At 39.2% G+C, this 23,004-nt stretch overlaps 1 protein-coding gene across 3 annotated transcripts in view; it reads left to right on the top strand.

The window, feature by feature from the left end:
* The window catches only part of ABCB11 (ATP binding cassette subfamily B member 11), a 35,898-nt gene extending 14,234 nt beyond the window's left edge, over nt 1-21,664 (top strand). Inside the window, exons 12-28 of one of the 3 annotated variants that reach the window (XM_058027662.1) lie at nt 1,391-1,501; nt 2,436-2,561; nt 3,354-3,557; nt 4,819-4,989; nt 5,358-5,559; nt 6,319-6,397; nt 7,331-7,466; nt 9,013-9,171; nt 11,791-11,895; nt 11,994-12,155; nt 13,928-14,131; nt 15,994-16,235; nt 16,345-16,501; nt 17,229-17,426; nt 18,173-18,379; nt 19,098-19,244; nt 19,799-21,664. In XM_058027662.1, the coding sequence (XP_057883645.1) occupies nt 1,391-1,501; nt 2,436-2,561; nt 3,354-3,557; nt 4,819-4,989; nt 5,358-5,559; nt 6,319-6,397; nt 7,331-7,466; nt 9,013-9,171; nt 11,791-11,895; nt 11,994-12,155; nt 13,928-14,131; nt 15,994-16,235; nt 16,345-16,501; nt 17,229-17,426; nt 18,173-18,379; nt 19,098-19,244; nt 19,799-19,999 (2,811 nt within the window). In that variant the 3' untranslated portion in view covers nt 20,000-21,664. Of the gene's footprint in view, nt 1-1,390; nt 1,502-2,435; nt 2,562-3,353; nt 3,558-4,818; nt 4,990-5,357; nt 5,571-6,318; nt 6,398-7,330; nt 7,467-9,012; nt 9,172-11,790; nt 11,896-11,993; nt 12,156-13,927; nt 14,132-15,993; nt 16,236-16,344; nt 16,502-17,228; nt 17,427-18,172; nt 18,380-19,097; nt 19,245-19,798 lie in introns of all 3 variants that reach the window. The other 2 variants (XM_058027664.1, XM_058027663.1) reach the window with 2 other exon arrangements.
* Nucleotides 21,665-23,004: the final 1,340 nt, after the last annotated feature.

Here is a 23,004-nt window from a genome sequence, read left to right on the forward strand (position 1 = left end):
CCCTGAGATGCCACTGAAATGTATTGATTCCTTTCTATAGCTTTATAAATTTAGTGGTTGGAAATGTACTGTTGATTTCTTAAAGTATGTATTATCTCAGTTCACTGACAAGCTTTATTGTGCTGAAAGCTGTATAAACACATTAAAATGCTGCTTGTCTTCTACAGAAAACATAAGGCTATGGTAATGCTAACAGTTTTTAGTAACCCTTCAAACTTCTGTAATAATGATAAAACATATACACTTCATAAGCTAAAGCTCTAAAATGAACTGAAAATAGAGGTGGATTATGGATTTTTTTCTGAGAAAAAAATTAAAATCATAAAGAGTTGCAACAGTAAGGATTAATCACAATATTCAGGATAAGGCTGAGTCACAAAACCTTAGGGTAAAAAAAGCAAGCCAACGTCACATTTCATCTATCTAGAGAAAGAGTGACAAAATTAGATCCATCTGTTTGCCGTATTTGTAGATTTATGATTAGACAGTGCAAGCACAGCTCTGCCCTGGCAATAAAACTAGTCATGTTGAGGTTCTCATTTGCAGGATCAGTGAAACTTTGTCACAGATTAGTATCAGATTTTAAGTAAATTATATTCCCAAAGTGAAACCAAACTTGTAGCTGTTCTTTACATCTTAGAACATAGACATTTTTCATTTTAACTTTCCTTTCAATCTGTTAGGCTATATTAAAAAGGCATGCACATTTCAGTTATCAAATATTCATTGCTATATTTTAATTTACTGCTTGTATTCCATGCTTCAGAAATCTATCCTTAGAAAATTTTATTTCTTTGTGATACCTCAAATTTCTTAGTTCTCTGCTCATGTGTAGAAATCCACAATACCCAACACCTGGCCAAAAGTACGTGAGACATGAAGCACTTGTTAGGAAAACTACAGTATTTCAGCTCTTAGGACTGGGTGCACAAGGATGGATGTTTTAATTGCCAAGTGGCAAGGCCTGAAGATTTTCAGCAATAAATTGGTTGTTCGGTGCTGTGAGAGGATGTTTTTGAGTGACGTAGTAGCATTTTATCCCTGAGGAGCTGGCTAAATTAGCTTAGTCAAAATATCTCTGTCAGTCAGCTACTCAGTTCCAGCCAAAACTGCCTGAGTGCTTGGCTGTGGTATTTGCAGTAAGCCTGCAATGAGAAGAAGGTGCATCCTTCTTGTCTGTGCTACCCACCAGTGCCAACTCCCCCATCACTCTGGCCCTCAATTCCATGTCCCTTGCCTGCTATCCCTGGAGCAGAGCTTGCAGCTGGCTCCATGCAGCCAAGTGCTGCTCAATCAGAAGTGCCATGGCTTTGTATGGGATTCTATTTATCTACTGCAGCACTGTTGACTGTTTAACAGCAAATAAATAACCCAATAAATTTCATCCTAGAAACCCACCATTGACTGCATGTCAGAAGATGGCTACAAGCTGGATAAAGTACGAGGGGAAATTGAATTTCATAATGTAACATTCAATTATCCATCCAGACCAGACATAAAGGTAATTATTCATCACTCATGCTGTGAACACAATTATTGTAAACAAGAAAAATATCCTGGTTGTGCCAGCAATTTCTAGATTTTCCATAGATTGTTTTCCAGAAGCCCAGACTCTTTGCTTAAAAGTAGACTGAGTAATTCTTCCATTAAAGTCTTCTGCTTACTGTTTGGCTTATTTTACCATTCTAACATATCCGTTGTCACATCTGCATATTCCTTGCTGCTGAACATAAACTCCCAGTAATTTTGGGCAAATTCACCTGCGTACAGCTTCTCTTGCAATCAGTGATGCCCTTGTATCAATGTGTACGAGACAGAACACAAAGTAATAAACTGAATGGTTCAAGGAGATTTTATAAAACTCTTCCATTACCCTGGGGATGCACCATGTGACCCATTAAAAGGCTAGGAAAGGGACAGGAGGGTAGGCTGTATATCCCACTCTTTCTCTACTCCTGTGTTTGAATTGGCAAATTCTCCTTGGAAAAGCATGTTTTTGGACAAGCATATTAGTGCTATTACTTCTAAGGATGGAAGCACATGTTGTATCAGATTTTTCTACAAAATATCATGGTTATACTCTTAGTATTTATGCTGTAACATACATTCACAATACACACAGAGTATTCTTTAAAGAGACTATAATTAATTAACTTCTCTAGTGTATTAACTTGACTAGTTCTTAATGATAAACAACAGGAACAATGAAAGGTGAAAATCTGCCTGCCTGTTGTAGAAATGTGTACTCTGCATCTACAAAGTCTTCAAATGGAGTAAATGTGGCTTGCTTTGTCCTTTTTCTTCATAATACTTTTCTGAATTTTGTAAAATTGCTTTGAATCTTTACTTTAAGATACAAAATATACTCACTTGGTTGTATGACCGTGGAGAAAAAAAATAGATAGATTCTGTTTCTTTTTTTTTTTCCTATCCAGACTTTGGATAACCTTAATATGGTGATTAAAGCAGGAGAGACAACAGCTTTTGTTGGATCTAGTGGAGCTGGGAAAAGTACAACAATACAGCTCATCCAGCGTTTCTATGACCCCACTGATGGGATGGTGAGTGTCCCAGACTACAATGTGTTTCTCTGGCCCCAGAAACTGAAAGAATAGCTGGTTTCTTCTCCAAGGTGGGAAGCAATACTACTAACTTCCTTTTCATTTATTTCTTCTTCTTTTTTTTTCCCAATTATTTTTTAAATGAGTGAAATATCTTCCTACACATTTCTTTTATAAAACTGTGCTTAGTAGTCTTATAAAAACAATTATGTGAAAAAGCCAGTTGTTTAGGAGAAAATAAAAATTCAGTGCTAAATCTGTGTAAAAACTATACCTATAGAAATGATAATTCAGGAGTGACAAATGTTTCCTGGAAAACACAGTATTGAACATTTAAACATTAACCCATAATATCACTTAAGTATATGCAATTGCCACTTAGTAATGGCTTGGCTAAGAAGATGAATTATAGCTATTCAAAATCTCATTCCATTTATGAGTTCCTATATCAGATAGGAATAGATAAGCATGTACATGTTGACCTGTATTTGAACATATAAAAAACAAAGAAACAAATTACTGTAAATAACATAATCATCACATTATGATTACTTTTCACCTGGTTTTATTTCTGGTGCCAAGCAGAAATGGGAAATGAAATCAAAGAGCACAACTCTGAGAGCCAGTATTCCTACTACCACTATACCACCTTCTTTATCTGATATTTATGCTGATCATGGAAACACAGCATCACAGGCCCTTCACTTCTACCGTGTCTTTCTTTGTCTCTGAAGTGGAGGGCATAACGTCCCTGATTTTTTCCCTGATTTTGTGTCCATGTTGTAACTGTAGATTACGCTGGATGGCCACGACATCCGTTCCCTGAATATCCAGTGGCTGCGCTCACAGATCGGCGTGGTTGAGCAGGAGCCAGTGCTCTTTGCCACCACCATTGCAGAGAACATTCGCTACGGCCGGGACGAGGCTACCATGGAGGACATCATCCAAGCAGCCAAGCAGGCCAATGCTTACAACTTCATCATGGACTTACCACAGGTATGCTCTGCCTAGGAAAGTGTTTGGCAGAATTTGGTAAGAAAAAAGAATCTCTTTGTCCTTTTGTCCCTCCTAGTCTGCAGCAATCTGTGCTCAAGTCTCAAGTGGAAGGACATAAGATTAATTCAGATAGGAGGCAACCGCCTTTCCTTTGATCACAGTCATTTACATCTTATGCCATGTATGCCATGAAGTTATGAAAGCAAACAACCCCCCCCCAGCCCCTCACCCCAAACTACAACCCCGAAAAGAATTAACTCCTCAGGAATCATCTACACAACATTCAATATTATGGGAATAATTATAGCATGGTTTAAAAATTTGTATTTTTCATGTTTTGGAGATCTGTTTCTGTTCAGGCCAAAAGCAATGTAGAGCTTAGCCTCTCACTAGCCAGCATTTGTTACTTCACCTGTCTGTACTGATGCTCACAACCTCACCTCCTTATACGAGCTCTGTAAACCAGCTGGAGGTTCCTTCTTCTCCAGTTTCTTCCCTAATGATGACAGGGCTTCAGTCATTCCTCCTTACAAAGCCCAAATTGGGTAGCATCGAGCTCTCTACTTTTCTAGAATGTTATTTGGCCAAGTAGCTTCTGAAATGACGTGTTACAACAGTGAATGTTTGACATGATTCAAGTACCCTTAACTAATATTAGTACATTGTCTTTATCCTTTATCTATGCATTTCGAGGCTTCCAGGAAATATTTACTGAAAGGCTGTTCAAAGGCCCCTACTTATTTCATGGAAATGGAGGAATAAAAAAGCTTTATCTCTAAGTGAATATAATGATCCTGTCTCTCAATATGCCAGATTCTGTGTGTTTATTTGATTCTCTACCTGAACCCAATGCTGTCAGAGTATGGTATGCATGAATCACAGACAGTGTTAATGAGTCACAGGTCATCAGCAGACAAGTCCAGGAAAAGTTTGCTTGTCTGTCATCTGATGGAGAGTGGGTGGGTGATTCCTCTCCATTTCAGCTTCTGCTGATATAGCTGTTTCAAGCTGAACCAGAACATCTCACCTTTTTAACTGAATACTTTTGGTATGGGGTTGAAAACCTGATTCAGGCAAAATGATCTTGTACATTATGAAGAAAGTTATTTCACCTGTTGCTCTTTGAATCTGCTGCACTAACAATGGTTTTGTTTCAAGTCTGCTCCAAGGACAATTCTGAGACATTTTACCACCACCTTCACCAGGATCTTAACAGGCTTTTTTCTTGTCTCTTTAATTTTAACTTTTTTTCTTCACACAGAAATTTGACACTCATGTTGGAGAGGGTGGAAGCCAGATGAGTGGAGGTCAAAAACAGAGGATAGCTATTGCTCGAGCCTTGGTGCGAAACCCCAAAATCCTGCTCCTGGATATGGCTACATCAGCACTGGATAATGAAAGTGAAGCAATTGTCCAAGAAGCACTTCATAAGGTTTGCTATAGTATAGCAAAATATCAGACTCAAAAGGGCAGAAATTATTTATAATACACTCTGCAGAGGGTGCTCCTGAATTGTAACAAATCAGTCAGAAGCATTTCTTAATAACTCTTTTATAAAGTACAAGTAGAACCTTACTATTATGGACTGAGAATAATTTTTACTTGCATTGGGACATCAACAGAAGCCTATAGCTCCCTTTGCCCAGAAACAGATGCTCCTCTGCAGGCTGTGGATGGAGCTAAAGTGGGCTGAACCCACTAGAAGGACGCCAGTTAGTGTGACTCGCCTTTAGGTGCAGAGCTCATTGGCAGCATTTCGGGCTGCTGTGCTGCGAGTGGCGCTGTTGCTGTCTCCCCCAGGCTCGCCTCGGCCGCACGGCGATCTCCATCGCTCACCGCCTGTCAGCCATCAAAGCCGCCGATGTCATCATCGGCTTTGAGCACGGCAGGGCTGTAGAGAGAGGAACTCACGAGGAACTCCTGCAGAGAAAAGGGGTTTATTTCATGTTGGTGACCTTACAAAGCAAAGGAGACACAGCACCTAACAAAGAAGAAACACAAAGTAAGCATAACGTTTTCTTTTATAAAATCCCACAGAATACAGATTTTCTTTTTTTTCCCTTTTTTTTTTTTTTTTTTTTTTTTTTTTTTTTACCTTTTGTGAGGGCTAGTAGCTGCTTTTTTTTTTTTTTTTTTTCTTCTGCTTTTATGGCTGATTTTTATAATTCATAAAATTGATACACTGATAGCCCTGGCCAAAGTGGTTTTGCTGCATATGCACTGAAAGACCTTCCTAATATAAGTCTGCCCTGAAACATTAGTTCTGACCTGAAATATCCATCATTTTATAATTTCACTGAGTGCCAAAAGTCCTGTTCTGCTGCATTTGGGATTCAGGCACATTACAGACTATGCTGAAATCATCCTATTTGTTTTGCTAGAGGCAGATTTGAATTAAAGCTTCTGGAAATTAAGGTTCAATAGAATGATCCATTGTATTTTTGTGAAGCATGCATTGGATATTATTATGTTGAAATAAGAGAGCAATTGCAGACTTAAAATAGGTAAAAATGTTTAGCAGTCACATCTGAAGTGAGATGGTCCTTGGGCTAATATTCGGTTAACTTCATTATGTCAAATACAAATATAAAACTTGTGAAACATGTAGGTTGAGTAGCAAGGTTATATTACTCCCCTTTCCTTATACAAAGTATTCCATTTATGACTTGGAGGCTATGCACTTTTTTGCAGAACCACAGTGTATTCAGGCTGTATTCAATTTTGGCACTAATTTCAGAGCTCTCTATACTGTATTTTGCAGCAGCAGAGAATAATGTGGTGGAGCCAAATCTTGAGAATGTTCAGTCATTCAGCAGGGGAAGCTATCAGGCCAGTTTGCGGTGAGTCTTAAAAATGGTTGTAAATCTCAATATTTCCAGACTACTCTCAATGTTTCTACTTCATCCCACTATTCCAAAATCCTAATAAATAACTTTTCTATGTGCTGTGTAAAAGAGGGTTGAAGGGTGAGAGCATTTTACTGAGATAGAGTTCTCTTGCAAAGAGATAGCTTGAGTGATAATGTTACTGATTGAAATCCATGGATAAATAGCAGGGCTCTTCATTTTGGTCCTTTCTGCCCATAGTACCTTGTCTCCAATTTTGATCTACTCTGTTAATGTTCTGGGTTTGATATTACTAAATACAGCCTTAGTTGTAATATCTAATGCACTTTCTGTCCAGTCATTTGAAAAATTACTTGCTGTGCAATTACTTGAGAAATCAATGCAATCCACAAGCACATTTTTATTATGGCTTCTACTTGATGAAAGTTAAAGCATTTTACAGCCAGACTTTCTTGTAGCTAGACACTTACTATTTCTTCCAGGCAATCCTATGGCAGGCATGTGCAAATGAATACATCTCCTACATTGCAGAGTTATATTTGGTCAGAGAGAGAGGTGCTTTGTTTCAGCTTCCTGATTTGCTGGGCTGAATTACCGGTGATTTGACTTGGTGTCTTAATAACTTGTGCAAATGTACTAGGACACACCCCAGTTTTACTTGACAAATACACAGTACATGGTCCATCTAAGACAATGTCTGAGTGGTGTGAGGGGAATATGATTTTGAAAAGTGTTTGTCCCAGCTGGTGAGATATTTTCTTCCCGAGAAGTTGAGAGACCATATTCAAGAAAGAAAAAGTCTGTGGAATTCCTATGAACTGCTTCAGTGCATTCTGATTTAATGGACATGAAAACTGCACCTGCTTTGCAAGCAATTATTGGTTTTACTCAGCTGCAAAGAGCAGGCCATTTCTGTTCTCTTTGCAGAGCTTCACTCCGGCAGCGCTCAAGATCCCAGCTCTCTAACGTGGTCCCTGACCCTCCACTGTCTATTGGAGGAGACCATGCAGAGTCCAACTATCTTGCCCCTTCTTATGGAGAAGATGATGGAAAAGCAAAAAAGGTCAGGTCCAATAGTTTGTTATGAAATTTTCAACTGAATAGGTTATATTACTCATTAATGTACCTGTACCTATGTGATTGTACATTAAGAGTTCTTAGCAGGTACATCTTGGCTTGATCCTTTTCTCACATTAAACAAAACCACAGCTTCAATTCTTATCTCTGTGTAAACCCTAGGCTACACTTTGATGGCTGTTTTGATTATTGGTTGATATAAAATTTCTAGCAGAGACATTTTGCTATTTGCTCTCTACCTGTTGGTAAATAGGGTGTAGATTTAGTTGAAAAACATACATTCCTAAAAATTGAATTAAAGGACAAAAAGCAAAATGCTCAGTGGGTGAAATGTAATTAATGGGCCCTCAGTGATACAAATGGCACTGTTTCTTGTTCAATAAAGAATAAATTCACTTTCATCTAAAAATCATCTGGAGACTTGAGCAGAGAGAGACATCCTCACTGAAACCTAACCCAAAATCCTTTCACTTCAGTATCCTCATGCAATCTACTGGCATAGAAAATAAAGGCCAGCATGCCTTAAAATGACACAGAATATGTAGGAATTTGCACAGTGGGTTTCCAAAGTGCCTCTCCCTGCATCAATCTGCATGGCCGCAGTTGTTCAGTACAGAGAGCAGCAGATAGAAGTTACCCTTCTTGTTATTGCCAAGCCTATTCTGTGGATAAATAGAGGGCTTGAGTGCTATCACTCTGACACCAGCTCAGAAAAAAGAGAAAATACAAGATGTTTCCACCCACTCCTCCCTGCATATTTCCAGAAGATAGGTCTTCACAGTGTCTTTTTTTCTGGCTGTTTCTAGTCATATGAATTGAGGGAGATGAGTAGGGCTGAGCACACAAAGTGTTACAAAAATTCTGTACAAATCAAACTGAAGGATAAGTTACAATTTGATGATGAATATTCTGCCCTTTCTGGGCATAATTGTGGGAATTCAGCATATAGTCTGAGGATGTTTCACAGAAGGGAGGCATAATTACCATGTAAAAAGCCTGAATCCAGCTATCACTCTGACATCTCTCTTGTTTTAATGATATCACATACCTGTTAATTTGATGCAGTCTGATCAGTGTGGTCACTCACAATACTTTAAATAGTATTTAAGAGCTTGAATGAGTGACAGATAAAGTTGCTTGTGAGGAGGGAATTTAAGTTTTGGCACTGGGTATTTCATCACACCTTGTCTAGAGACAGCTGAAAGGGAATGGCCTGAGTTTCAGTGGCAGAAAATCTCAAACTGGTTGTAAGTAACCTCTGCAGCTGGAACAATTAGAGCTGAAAAAGATCTGAATCTCTCTCTTTCCCCCCAGGCATGATAAAGTTTGTTGTTTATTTAAGTGTTTTTTAAACTTGACTTATTAGGCCCACAAAAGAGGTCCAGACAGCAGCTGCCCCTGCTGTCCAAAGCTAGAGCAGCTGTTTGGTCCACTAGTTTAACAAACTAGGCTCACTATTTTATCTCATTGTCAAAGGGAGAGCATCACTGATGGACTGTATTCATTTCAGAAATCCAACCTGTTTTTTTTAGGAATCTGTTGTGGAGGAAGATGCCAAGCCTGTACCATTTACCAGAATTTTGAAATACAATGCCTCTGAATGGCCATACCTGGTGCTTGGATCTCTGGCAGCAGCTGTGAATGGAGCCGTCAATCCACTCTATGCTTTGTTATTCAGTCAGATCCTTGGGGTATGTTATGGGAACATTTTAAAGTGCATTTTAGCTCTGAAACAGAGGAGGGTGAATATATGATGCACAACTTGACATGTTTTGGCAAATCTTTAGATCTCATAATGAAAATGGGATTAACCTTCTTGCCTATAAACAATTCAGTAGATATTTATATCACTGTCATCAAACTATCATTAGAGCTCTTTGAAGGGGCAAGCTTATCAGCATTTGTCATGTGTCCTTCATTATCTCTTTTGTTCATTTTCCAGGAACTGCTGGGAATGGGTTTCTATACTTGCATACAGTTTATTTTAGATGAGATAAAAAATACCTCACATGCAGGTACAGTGGAGAGAGACACATGCAAAGGTCATTCTCTGTAGAATTTTATTATACAGCCTTTGAGAAACCTTTGGATCAGATCTAAAAAATACTTCACTTTTTTGTTGACATATTTCAGGCACCTTTTTGCTGCCTGCTCCCTGCAGAATGCCTAGGGAGAGGGAGGTAATTGTACCTGGGAGCACAGCCACCAGCAACAAGTAGGCCTGCATCAATAGGTTTGGAAGCAGGAGTTGGAATATGCTTTAAACTTTAACATTAACTAAAAGATACCACATTCTCAAAATCAGCTACCACCACCTCTCTTGAAACATGTCAAGTTCAATGAGTGTTTATTTCTTCAAAAACTTTTGGTGATAGACAAAAGGATGCATCCCCTTTTGTGTAAAAGCTTTCTGGGGAAATGCTTGCCAAGTTGGTGGGGCATTGGAGGCTGCCTGAAGATGTTTAGTGCTGCTCTGACTGGTACCTAGGAAAGTGTCCTGAATTTTCAAGAATTAGGCTAGAGAAATCCCATCTGTTCAAGCTGTATGTTATTAAGTAAACAACACATTCACTGGGATCAAAATGGGAATGCCACAGGTATTTTGTGGTTTTGCCACCCATCTGATGTGCTTCTCACTCACTTGCATAGGTCATGGTAGGTACACGAGTGCAAAAACATATGCCCTAAAAGGTAGACAGATGTTGGAGGTCAAAAACCTTACAGAAAGGAAAAAGCAAATGAATGAATGAATGACCCAGCATTTGAGCTCCTGATAGAAAAGGATTCTAAGAGCAGTGGCAACAATCTATCAAAAAAAAAAAAAATTGACCTTTTGTTGTTTGGTTTTTTGGGAGTATAGTTTTGGCTTAGACATTTCTCACTGGGAAGTTGCTTAGAACTTCGAATCACATTTACTTGCAGTTTTGCATTTAAATAAGATCCCATGAGCAGGAGAAAAAAGGATGTTCCAGGCCCTGTTGATCCACTTAATATTTCTGCCCAAAATCCTTGTCCTGTAGACATAGGTGTGCCACCTCCAAACACTTTTTGAGTGTCCAGACCTCATGTCAAGGACTGTGGCTTTCACTAGACAGCAGGTGAGACACTGCTATACACGTTCCACTGTGAATCTCACCTTTGAATCCTTTGGAGAGGAGTCTTCTAGACCTTGGGAGGTCTGGGGCTAATGATGCTAAATACCTTCATGGCCAGGGATGAATTCCTACTTTTGAAGATCTCAGTCTATCAAAGGAGAGAGGCTGCAAGAAAAAGCAAGCCATAATGAACATGCGGGATAATATCTGTGATATCCAATATCTGTGTTTTATTATTGTGTTTTATTATTCATAAATATAAAATATTTCTGCCTGGTGCCAAAGCAGTCAGGCAGATGGAATATATACATCTGCTTTCAGATCTGCCCAAATATCTGCAATGTTGTTGTGTCAGACATGTGGGCTTGTACTCTGGGACAAATATGCTGGGGAAGTGAGGGAAAAATCCCCACAGCTATGAAGTGAAAGGATAAATTTAGCTAAGTCTGCCCTGAAAGTTTTCAGAAATAAGTCCCAAAAAGTCGATGAAGAACTAGGTAATACTGTGTATGTACCTTTTGAACAATGTTTTCATTAGTTTCTTTGACTTATGCTTTGGTTCTTCCTGTGGAATTGTCTCAGAATATGGATCCTTTCCAGTGAAATTCAGCTGAAAGGTGTGCTCTTACCCCTATTGGGCATGGAGTCCATGGCTCCAGATGAAAGACAGTCCACACTAAAACTGCTGAGACTTATATGATCTGAAAATGGATGCCTCAGCAACAAATCTTTCTTTTTAATACTGCTGATATGGTCCATGCTGCATGCTGCCATGATCAGTGTTGTTTTTTTAATAAAGAGCACAAATTAAAAACAAAAGTAACCATGATAGGATAGCTGCAGAATGGGATGGTTTGATTTTACAGGCCAAATTTTACTGTTGTTTTGTTGCTATGCTGTTTATTACATTGCTATTTTCTTGTTATCATAATTTACAGTGGGGGGTGAGTGGTTAATTATAACCAGGGATAGGCCACAAATAGGAGTAGTGAGTGTAGACACCAAGCATACTGAACTCGTTGGTTAACAGGAGTAAAACCCATTATGTTTTAATCCAGGCTCACCTTAGGAAAAATAATCAGACCTTTGCAGGGGGTGAGGGAGAGCTCTGTGTTCTGGCTTTGGTTGCAGGGTGGGTTCCTGCACTTGGCAATTGGCAATCAAGTACATATGTCACACACAGCAAAACTGACATTTCTATTTTTTTTTTCAAAGACCTTCTCCATTCTTGATGAAGAAAACCAAAAAAACCAGATCAATGGTGTCTGCGTGCTCTTTGTCTTAGTCGGAGTTCTCTCATTTTTCACACAATTTCTCCAGGTAATGGTCCAATTTAGCAATACATATTTTTGGTTTTGCTCCCTTTCTTGGTGTGTGTCTCTCTCTGCACAGTCTGTTTTTATTCTCATGTACCCCAGGGATACACCTTTGCCAAGTCTGGGGAGCTGCTTACAAGAAGGTTAAGGAAAATTGGTTTCCAGGCCATGCTCGGCCAAGACATTGGTTGGTTTGATGACCGGAAGAACAGCCCCGGGGCTTTGACTACCAGGCTTGCAACAGACGCCTCACAGGTCCAAGGGGTAAGAACTGGCACTTTATGAATTGTTTTACTGTAGACACTGATTGAAGGCTTATTTTGGCATGTGCTTCACAGAAATTAGCTGCCATGCAACCAGCCAGATCAGTGCAGATCAGTTCTTAGTAAGCCAATTCAGCTATTTCAATTAATAGACTGCCACCGCGGAACCAATACTAGTATATGGTATACCCTAAAAGTACAAAAAAAGAACACAAAAATCAATAAAATACCAACCAACAATGGAATGGGAAGGAACACCCAGTGCAGAAGTTTGAGTTTCTTTTTTTTTCTGGAGATGAATTAGCTTTTTGTCACAATGTTAAAGTGTTTATTTTAAAAACATGTCAAAATAGTATGTTATTGACAATAATTAATAACCATGTTTTCCAGTCTTCAGCATGGTATTGTGCATGTTGTGGCAATTTTGATCTAAACTGACAACCCACTTGAAAAACCAATCTGCAGCAGTGGCTGGTGCTCCAGCTGGGAATCCTGCAGCCAGTTTCAGCGTCTGGGAAAGTGACACACCAGCTGCATGCATTGTGTTCCTTAGTGGCTGAGGGTTAAATCATGCTGAGCTGTATATGTTCGCTATTTGAACTGATCTTTAGGTAGAAGTGAGTCAGATGCCATTTTGCTGGGCTGCAGTGCAAGCAATTTTCTAGAAACAAGGAAGGGGTTGTACAGATTTCTTTTGTTGCAAAAATTGTCATGTTTCAGCTTGACTCAAGATTGTAAGTTAGCTTTAAAAAACTTTTAACGGGGGTTTTAGAGAAGAGGTTTCCAAAAGCCCTGGCAGCAGCAATTTCTACAGAATCAGAGAAACCTGCTGGAAACCTCACAGGGTGTCTTTTAATAGAAATAAATAAACTTGTAAAACTCTGACTAAACATTTAATGTCCTAAGGGACATCTTTGTTTGAAGCACAACAGTGAGGCACAGCCATCCAACCCACAGCTTGCAGGGGGTGAGGGAGACCAGAGCTACCTGTGCACCAGTGCCCTGCACCTTTCACTGCCTGACACAGACCTTGCTGCAGGTCAGAGGAGATGATGAGCATTTTGTGCTGCCAAGTTCATACTCTGCAAATGAGTTTGACTGAAAATCATCAAGGATATCAAATGTACATTTTATTCTAATACATAGCAATATAGTTCCTATTTAGGGTGCTGTTTATTGCTATGAAAGAAAATTAATTTTGAGTAAATAAGTCTATTAGAAAGAATAGCATTGTTGAAGTACATAAGGAGCAGACAAATGTATTCAATAAAGATGATGTCAAAGCTGTATTTAACTTTTTTCCTTAATAAAGGGATAGGTAGAAATACAGCTTCATTTCATCCCTTTTCATTGAAGTTGCTATCTGATTTTAGCACTGCTGAGGCTTTGTTGTTAATAGCAGAGCTATAAAATGGTCCTGCTGATTATTTAAATCTACATAGATGTAGAAGCTAAACAATGTATTCAGATGAGTTATTCTCCAGGGAACCAAGGCAACAGATTTCAATAATTATCTTTCTCACAAACAGTAGAAACAATCTTCTGAATTCTCAATGGAAAATTTGGTGGATCAAAGGAATATTGGACATTTGCAGTCCTGTTCTTCATCCAAACAACTGGAAACAGTATATCCAGACTGACTGAACTCCAGTGCAGTCTAGCTGTTAGTGTCTTATGTTATTTTAATTTACAGTTTTCTAACGTTTTATAGGAAGATTTGTTTAAATTGTTTTTGAAGTACATATCAATGATGTCTGTTTCTTTTCTTCAAAGGCAACTGGATCGCAGATAGGAATGATTGTCAATTCCTTTACTAACATTGGGGTGGCCATGATCATTGCCTTCTACTTCAGCTGGAAACTGAGTTTGGTAATAATGTGTTTCCTGCCATTTTTGGCTTTATCTGGAGCTGTGCAGGCTAAAATGCTGACAGGATTTGCCTCGCAGGACAAGAAAGCACTGGAAGCTACTGGACGGGTAATGCTGTTTAAAGACTAATTTATATTTGCAGTCACAGGTAGATGAAAAATCAGTCTTTAGGGACCATCAGTAATTCAAATGTCATGAAACTGGCAATGGTTTGTGAATAAGTTGCAATATTTCAGCTTGTTAAACCATTGAAACAGCATTGGGAACTCCCTAACTGCAAAAGCACTTGCTGCATGGAATGTGACTGACCTTGCAAAGTTGTTGGACTGAAGTGGTAGACACAGATCTCTCAGCAGTCCGGTTCACATTTGTTGGGTTTTATTTAAACTCCCATTTGCTGTTGACCAGTGATTAAGCTGTCCTCAGAAAGCAGTGATAGCTGTTCACCTAGAAATGCTTGCACCTGAGAATCTGGCACTGAACCACAAATCAGTCTGTGGATTTTAAAAAGGACAGTTGTTACTTTGGTGGCTTGTAGCAGCTTAAGAATTAAGGTCTTAGCCCTTTCTATCTTAAGAATTAGGACCTGACCAATTGCCCACACCCAGAATAATTAATTATTTACAAAAGTCTTAAATCAAAATACTTCTTGACAAGGAGAGAAACTTCACTAATCAGTCAAGGCAACTGCTCTTACTCAATGGAACAACCCAGAGGCTATGATGAAGTCATATTTTAAGCAAAGCTTCAGCAGTTTTGGTGATAATTGATTGTTTCTGGTGTTATTTTCTAATTTATTTGCCAGCACTGCATCCAAATGCAAAAAACACCAAATTATTCCAAAGCAATTGCTCATGAGCCATGCTAAACATGGAAAAAGTCTGCACAATCCAATTCACAATACTTATTATCTGCTCCTTCACATTGAGTGAAAATGCAAGACATTGACTCTCAATTTTGGCCAGAAAAAAAAAACCCTGAAACTGGATTTCTGATTATCTACATTCAGATCTTTTCCTACATGCTGAAAACATTCCCAAGCTATAATACCACACTTGCCTCCCAAAGGAATGTGTTACATTATGAATCTACTATCAAAGTCCGAGCAAACGACAGCATTTTAATACAATTTCTTAGTAAAATTACTTGAGATTAAAAGGGTGAAATTAGGACCAAACAAGCCATCAATTTACTTCTGTAGGTGAAATTGTGGTACTCTTTTGTTGGGATATAAACCCAAATTCTGACTGGCAATAAATTATAATATGAAGCCTACAACTAACACAAGTTCCACACAAGTTTCTCTGGTGATTATCTCATAATTTCCTGTGTTGCATTTTCATATGTGCATAGGCAAGCATTTGCTTACTCATTGCCTATGTACAAGGTAAAAATCTTGGAAATTTTGTCACTGAAGATTCATATGTTCCATCTCATCAGCCTTTTGGACATCAGCAGGAGGGAGGGTGAGCAGATAAGGAAACAGTAAATTCAAGTGGATTCAATTTATGAAATGGAAGTTGGGGATGCTATTCCTTTTAACTCTTTCTTTGACTATTGCTAAAAGTAACAGAAAACAATTGAAATAAACATATTTAATTAATAAATCCATGCAACTAAAGAAGTTCCTAAAACAGTTTTTCCTTTTGTGGGTGTCACATTTATTCACATTATGTGAAATAAGTCACAAGTGAGAGCACGTGCCTGATTCCCTAAAAGTGCTTACAGTAACAGCTCCAGTGGAGCAGGCAGAGCATTGCTCTCGAGGAAATCAATAGGAAATTGCTTGTAGGAAAAGTTCTCTTTAGGCTGTATGATGTTTGGCCCAGTCTGTATCATGCCTGAATGAATTTACATATTGCATCAGTGTCCTGTCCTGAGTTCATGAAAGAATCATGCACTTGTGAGACCAGAGCCTACATTTCCAAGTAAAAATTATGAGCTTTTACCCATTTTTTTCCCTCTTCAAGATTGCCAGTGAAGCTCTCTCTAACATCAGAACAGTAGCTGGGATAGGAAAAGAGAAAATGTTTATTGAGAATTTTGAGAAGCACCTGGATATGCCCTACAAAGCTGCAATCAAAAAAGCACACGTGTACGGAGTCTGCTTTGGCTTTGCCCAGAGCATCGTGTTCATTGCCAACTCCGTCTCTTACCGCTACGGGGGATTTCTCGTTGACGCTGAAGGGCTCCATTACAGCTTTGTGTTCAGGTGAGAGCCTGCTCAGAGCCACAAACAGGTCTCTGAAAGTCCTGCACTCGGTGTGGTGTTCAGTTTCCTGATGGCTTCCCAAGAATGACCATTTCCCCCTTCTCCACAGGGTGATCTCTGCAATTGTCACCAGTGGAACTGCATTGGGAAGAGCTTCTTCCTACACGCCAAACTACGCCAAAGCCAAAACATCTGCTGCACGCTTTTTTCAACTGGTAGATCGGATTCCTAAAATCAGTGTTTACAGTGAAAAAGGGGAAAAATGGGTAAGAGTGGAGATGTGTAATTTGTGATGTCAGTCAGCTCACTACAGGCATGGATTTTGTACTAGTGATTTAGGAGTCAATGAGGATCAATGCTTTACAAGAAGGTTATGCTGATTGTAAAAGTTTTGTTTGTCTTTGCTGTTTTGGAAGCAAGCTCTGTACTAGACATAAAGAGTAGTATAAAGTCAGCCATTAGAAATTTGTCAGTGTAAAACTACTATAAATTGGAATAGAACTGATTTGTATGACTCACAGAACAGCAAGCTCTTATTTCCTGCTTTACAGTTCATGGCCAACCTTACTATTGCTGATTATGATGGAGGTTTTTCCATTCACATCAAACTGGTGGAGGGTGTTCATAAGGAGGCAAAAGAATTGTTGAGTCAGACAAAGTGAAAATGCTGAGTTTCTGGTGAATTGGAAAGTCAGACCCAGAAAATTGAAATTATTTATTTTATACACAGTGTCTATATTAAAATGAAAAAATGTGCCCATTGGCACAGGGAAGAATAAGCAGAGAAACAGTGTTATCACTAATAGCTTCACCCCTAGGACAGCTACTCCAGTATGGTTTTTTCCCTTTTCCTGAGATAATTTCATAAGTACAAATGTCAAATTTTAAGCAAAAGATGCAAGAATGGATCTGAGGAAGAGTTGTCTTGTACTTTACAATTCAGGGTTGAGCTCAAGCTCACTGTAACATCTTTCTCATTTTTCTTTTCACCAGGATGATTTCAAGGGAAGCATTGAATTTCTTAACTGTAAATTCACATACCCTTCTCGGCCTGATATTCAGGTCCTGAAAGGACTCTCTATATCTGTTAAACCTGGACAGACTTTGGCATTTGTTGGAAGTAGTGGCTGTGGTAAAAGCACCAGTGTGCAACTTCTGGAGCGTTTCTATGACCCTGAGAAAGGAAGTGTGGTAAGCAAAGAAAATGTGGTTTTTGTCCTCTGGTTTTGTGCCTGTGTCCTACTGTGCAGCCTAGCAGTGGTTGCTCGTAATGTGCAGTTTGAGGCTTCCTCTCCTTCTCAGAAGGACACATGTGGACTGCTTGGATGGTTCCCAAGTATTATCTCAGACATATTCAGACAAGATAAGAGAACTACCTGCCTCTGGTGCACTCTCATGCATTAGGTAGGCTGTAGGCATTTGCCTTGGTAGCTTCTGTATGAAACATACAAATGTATGCTGTGAATTGTGAGAGCACAAGCAAAATCAAGTCTGAATGGAGCAACAAAGAGCCTGGAACTTGCCTAGATTTAACTTCCTGTTATTCAATTACTGATAGCTTAGAAAGCTTTTTTATGTTTTCCTAACGTAAATATTTACCTATCTAGATTGATTTATCTTTCTCTGGAAAAAATCTGTGTGGTGATCACTATGTCAGGAGGACAATAAAGCATATGCCTAACTTTAAGCAATTAAATAGTTCATTAGGACTTCTGTTGAGCAAATGGTCCCGTGTATTTAGTGGTATGGATCAAAGCCATATCACAAAATACACATCATGCACAAAGGAGTCAGAGACAAGCAATTCAACCAGTTTAAATCAGTTGTGTTTGTGTTTTAATGATATGGTTAAATCATTTATTTTGCTATAAACTATTTGGGTGTTGCAAGCTGTTGTTTTGTAATGATGTTTCAAGTTTTCTTCCATTTCCTTGTAGTTAATAGATGGACATGACTCTAAGAACGTAAATGTGCAGTTTCTTAGATCAAAAATCGGAATAGTGTCACAGGAGCCTGTGCTATTTGACTGCAGCATTGCTGATAATATCAAATATGGCAGTAACACAAAAGAAGCAACAATGGAAAAAGTCATAGAAGCAGCCCAGAAGGCTCAACTGCATGATTTTGTCATGTCTCTGCCTAACGTAAGTACCTGTGAGGCCTTGGCTGCTCAGTGTTCATTGCAGGAGTTGCTCTGAAACCATTTGAAGTTGCTACATGCATGCACTTTTTATGTCCTTTTACAGCTGTGACAGTAGGAGCAAAAGGCTGCTATGACCATTTGTTGTGTTCCTTAGACTCTGGGTGTTAGTTATTACTGAATTCTTAGACAGTAGGCACATGCATAAATCCTGTTCCCAGCTGTGGGAGATTTGCCTTGTGAGTAGGATGTGACACTAAGACAAAAATATTTGAAGCTGGCTGCTTATGTACACTTGAGTAGTATTTAAATGCACTGAAATAATATAAAAATAAAAAGAACATATAGGGAATGGAAACAATTTAGGGACCCAAACAAAGCACTTTTCTAGAAAGCCTTTAAATCACTTTCAGCCTCTTCTCCCAAATCTAGGGCAGGGAGAATTCTTTTTGCCTCAGACAAATCAGCCAACATTTTGCTATCACATTTTCCTTCCAGGCTCATCATTGTGCTGCCTGGGCCTCAGGGCCATGTGCAGACAAAGAACAGCTTGGAAACCTCACCCCAAACATGTTTGCTGCTGTACATTATTTCTGCATTCCCAGGTTCTGCAAGTGGTCAGCAGTGGTCGACTTTCTTGCCTCTCTCCTGCTTTTGCTTTAGCTGTCTACTGGTGTGTTAAATTACATCTGAATAAAATAATCCCTTTGAATATTTTTCAGAAATATGAAACTAATGTTGGGGCTCAGGGATCCCAGCTGTCTCGTGGGCAAAAGCAACGCATTGCCATAGCAAGGGCCATCATACGAGACCCTAAAATTTTATTACTGGATGAAGCTACATCTGCCTTAGACACGGAAAGTGAAAAGGTAAATGTGCAGTGATGATATTGATAAGGAAAAAAATGGCCTACAACATACACAGTTGATCCATACCACCTTTTCTGTTCTATAGACATGCCAGCATACTCTGCTGCATGACTGCACATTATTCCACATTGTGAATTCAGCACTTTTACCTTTAATGATCTTTCTGAGAAGTGCCTGCACTTCAGGTACAGCTTTAAGAAAAAGCAGTCAGCCCCAGGTGCTTTTAAACTTCTAAAAGGAGAGGCAGCACTTCTTCAGAAATGTCTGAATTGCCTGGATTTCAAAGCATTCAGCCAACATTTAGCATGCAGCAGAGTAAAGACCTTCCTTTATTTCTACCTATATGTTTAGGTGTCTCTTGTTTGTAATACTGGTAAACAGAATTCATGACCCAGCTAAGCACATCAATATCAGAACCTCTGATTTAGTCCCACTGTCACTTTTACAAGTGTTGCACAATATGGTTAATTAATCTGAAACAACTGGGTTCCTCCAGCTCTGAGCCCTGTTGTATTTGCACATTTTTATTCTGACACTTTGTCTGTTGCCTTTAGACTGTGCAGGCAGCCCTGGATAAAGCCAGAGAAGGGCGCACCTGCATCGTCATCGCCCACCGCTTGTCCACCATCCAGAACGCCGACATCATTGCTGTGATGTCCCAAGGACTCGTCATTGAAAGGGGCACTCATGATGAACTGATGGCCATGGAAGGAGCCTACTGGAAACTTGTTACTACTGGGGCCCCAATTAGCTGAATTACTGTGATTCTCAATTTGAAAGATTTCTGTAAGCAAATACTTTGTGGTAGGTGTGTGTATTTTGGTGCTACATTGTGCTACAGAGGGAGTGCTCTACAATACAGTGAGATCTGTGGAACCCTTAATATATGTAGCTGTCTGCATCAAGCACACTTGGCCAGCACATGCAAGGCACTAAGCACAGGCTGATGCATTTAGGAAGTATCTTAGCCCACTGATAAGGGAAAAAACCCCTGAAACAGGGAAAGATCTTTCCTGGTGATCTGGGGAGTTGCCACTACCTGCAGTCAGACTGCACAGTCCTTTGATACCTAACCTAGCAATCAAGGAAGACTCTGGTGTTCAGGAAACTGCCCTTTCTCTAGGGAAGCTGAATGAGTGAAAACAACCCTTCAAATGATGCTGTACATCTGAAGGGACCCGATCTGTGCTAAAGTTTGGTCTGCAGCTGATTTCAGCAGAGGCCTTTCCTGTGCATGCAGAAGCCCCACTCCTTCACCCACTGCACCACACACATCAGCTGTGCTGTTGGGGGAGGCTGGGCTTCCCTTGTGTGCACCTGCAGCACTGACACAGCTGTGCCCCTTCAACAAACCACTCAGTACTTGCAAAGAAGGCAGCTCCACAAAAGTAAGGAAAGCAACCAAGGTAAGGAACAGAAGCTGGTGAGGATGATTTCCTAGCCCACCACTCTCCAGCTAATACTCATCATTCTAATCAGCTGTCAAAAAGATTTTTGAATAGGAATAAATGCCTCGGTTAAATTAATGTAAAATTCTATGGTTAATAATCAGTTATTTAAACCACTTCTACTGAAATGGTGATGGATGTGTTCTTTTATCAGAAGATAATACAATCATGAGTGGAGGTAGGAAAAATAGGCATAATTAGTTCTTTGTATTAAATACAGTTGATAAACAGAGCAACAATATATTCATAAATTACAAAGGTCAGGAAGGAGCTTCTTTTGGTAGAAACTTGTATCTGTCACAGTTTATTGTAGCATCTACCACAAGTTTCACTGAAATATGTTATTGGTTATTGTCTGCAGCAGAACAGGACTGTTTCCTTTAGTGACTAGGATCTTGGAGAAAAGCATATAGAAAGAAAGCATGGATAACAGTTTCAATATTTAAATATTGATTTTAAACAACAGAATATTAACTGGAGGTCATTCTCCATGTGCTAAAATCTGCATCTGGGCTAGGTAGGGGGTGGGCAGGCAAGTTTCTACTCACTTTATAAGAAGTCACACCACTTTTTATAAAATACTGCAACAACAGCAGTACTGTAAATAGAGCTGTAAGGGTAAAAATGTTATTAGGATACATCCCTTAATTCCAGGCAGCAAAACCCAATTTCAACTTTTATACAACTCCATTAACAGACTCACTTCCACATACCCTATTGAAATCACACAACCAGCACTGAAATGGCAATTTCTCTATGGAAGTCTGTATTTTAAACCTTAGCTGAAAAGTAAAAGGAAAAGCTGCATTATTTGCTTTAATCTTTTTAGCCTTTTTACATTTCAGAGCAATAAGTAGTTTGATGGCTCAGGAAACTATTGACAGAGTGACTATCAATAACCTGCAGACACATGTATATGGTATTTAATTAATATTATTATTTAAGGACACAGAAAAATAGTAACTCTTCATTAAAAATGACAATGACTATGTAAACTTATTTAATAATTCTTTTTCCTAAAGGGCAATACCTTTGTGACCCAAATTAAACCAATAAATTGTATTTTTTTACTGGCTCTTGTGCTCTAGCATTTTTTCTCCTACCCTTCAGCTAAGCACATGAGTATCTGGCAGCACCAGCAAGTACCATGTCTGTGCCAAGGGTTTGCTGTTCAGGATGGAGCTGCAGACAAGGCCAACTCCTGCCTGCACAGGAGCCTGCTGCCTCCCTGCAGCAGCACAGGGCAGGGCCCAAGCTGGGTGATTGTGCTGCTGCTCTTCAGTGAGTGTAACGTTATCCTCTTTCCAGGCAACTGGGAAACAGAGAGCTGAATGTTGGGAAGGGTGTACTCCAACAGATTCTTTGTCAGTGTTGGGAAACAGAGACTCTCACGTGATTAGAAGCCTATGTGATCCCTACCCATAACTCCCAGCTTCAAATTGCCACCAAATGCAGATGCTATTATAAGAACCTTGGACAGCTGTGCATGAAGAATCTCCTACTGCTGGCTAGGAGGAGCCAGGAACAGAACAACAACTCAATCAACCTGCAACTTCTCTGTGATGCCTCTGTAGGTCCTCTCACATGGCAGGGAGTAACAAAGCACACAGCAGCTTGAACACAGCTGAAATCTTTGTCACAGCTTTGTTCTTCATTGTTTGTGTCTAGTCCCATGAACTTAGTGATTTTGATTAAGGAGTCACAATTATAGGAAAGAGTGGTTTCAGGTCAGCTGCTGTGGGAAAAAGTTCAGAGAACCATTAGAGAAGGTATCAGGAGATACATGAAGCAGAATACTCCTCAATGATTAATTTTCTTAAGTCATGGTAGTCTTACTAGGCTCTTAATTAAGGATGCCTGTTTCAGATTTGCTTCTGTAATTTGTATCTTGTTCATTCCCAAAGGCCAACACCAAACAATTTGCCTTTTTAACCTAATTAAATAAGATTCTTTCAATTACCTCCTACCTAATTGGAAGTCTAGAAGCAATATCATGTTTACATCTTCTAAGTCTTATTGCTTTCAGATCATATATATGCAGCCCTCATTGCTCATATTATAGCCAGGCATGCTAAGGCTATATATATCTATATATATATAGACAGAGAGAGAGTTTTATGGGATGGTATCAGCAAAATACTACTTAAAGATTGTGCACTGAAAGGAAATATACAACAATAGATGCCAAATAATGAATAAAATGGAAAGTACCCCTTTAGAAAATCCATTTTATATAGCAAACATATATTCAACATATTAGTTACTTGTGTGCTTAGTTAAACAAAGAATAGAAACTTGAAGTGACAGTCTGC

This window comes from Melospiza georgiana, chromosome 7 (assembly GCF_028018845.1).
Source record: "Melospiza georgiana isolate bMelGeo1 chromosome 7, bMelGeo1.pri, whole genome shotgun sequence".
Lineage (NCBI taxonomy): Eukaryota > Metazoa > Chordata > Aves > Passeriformes > Passerellidae > Melospiza > Melospiza georgiana.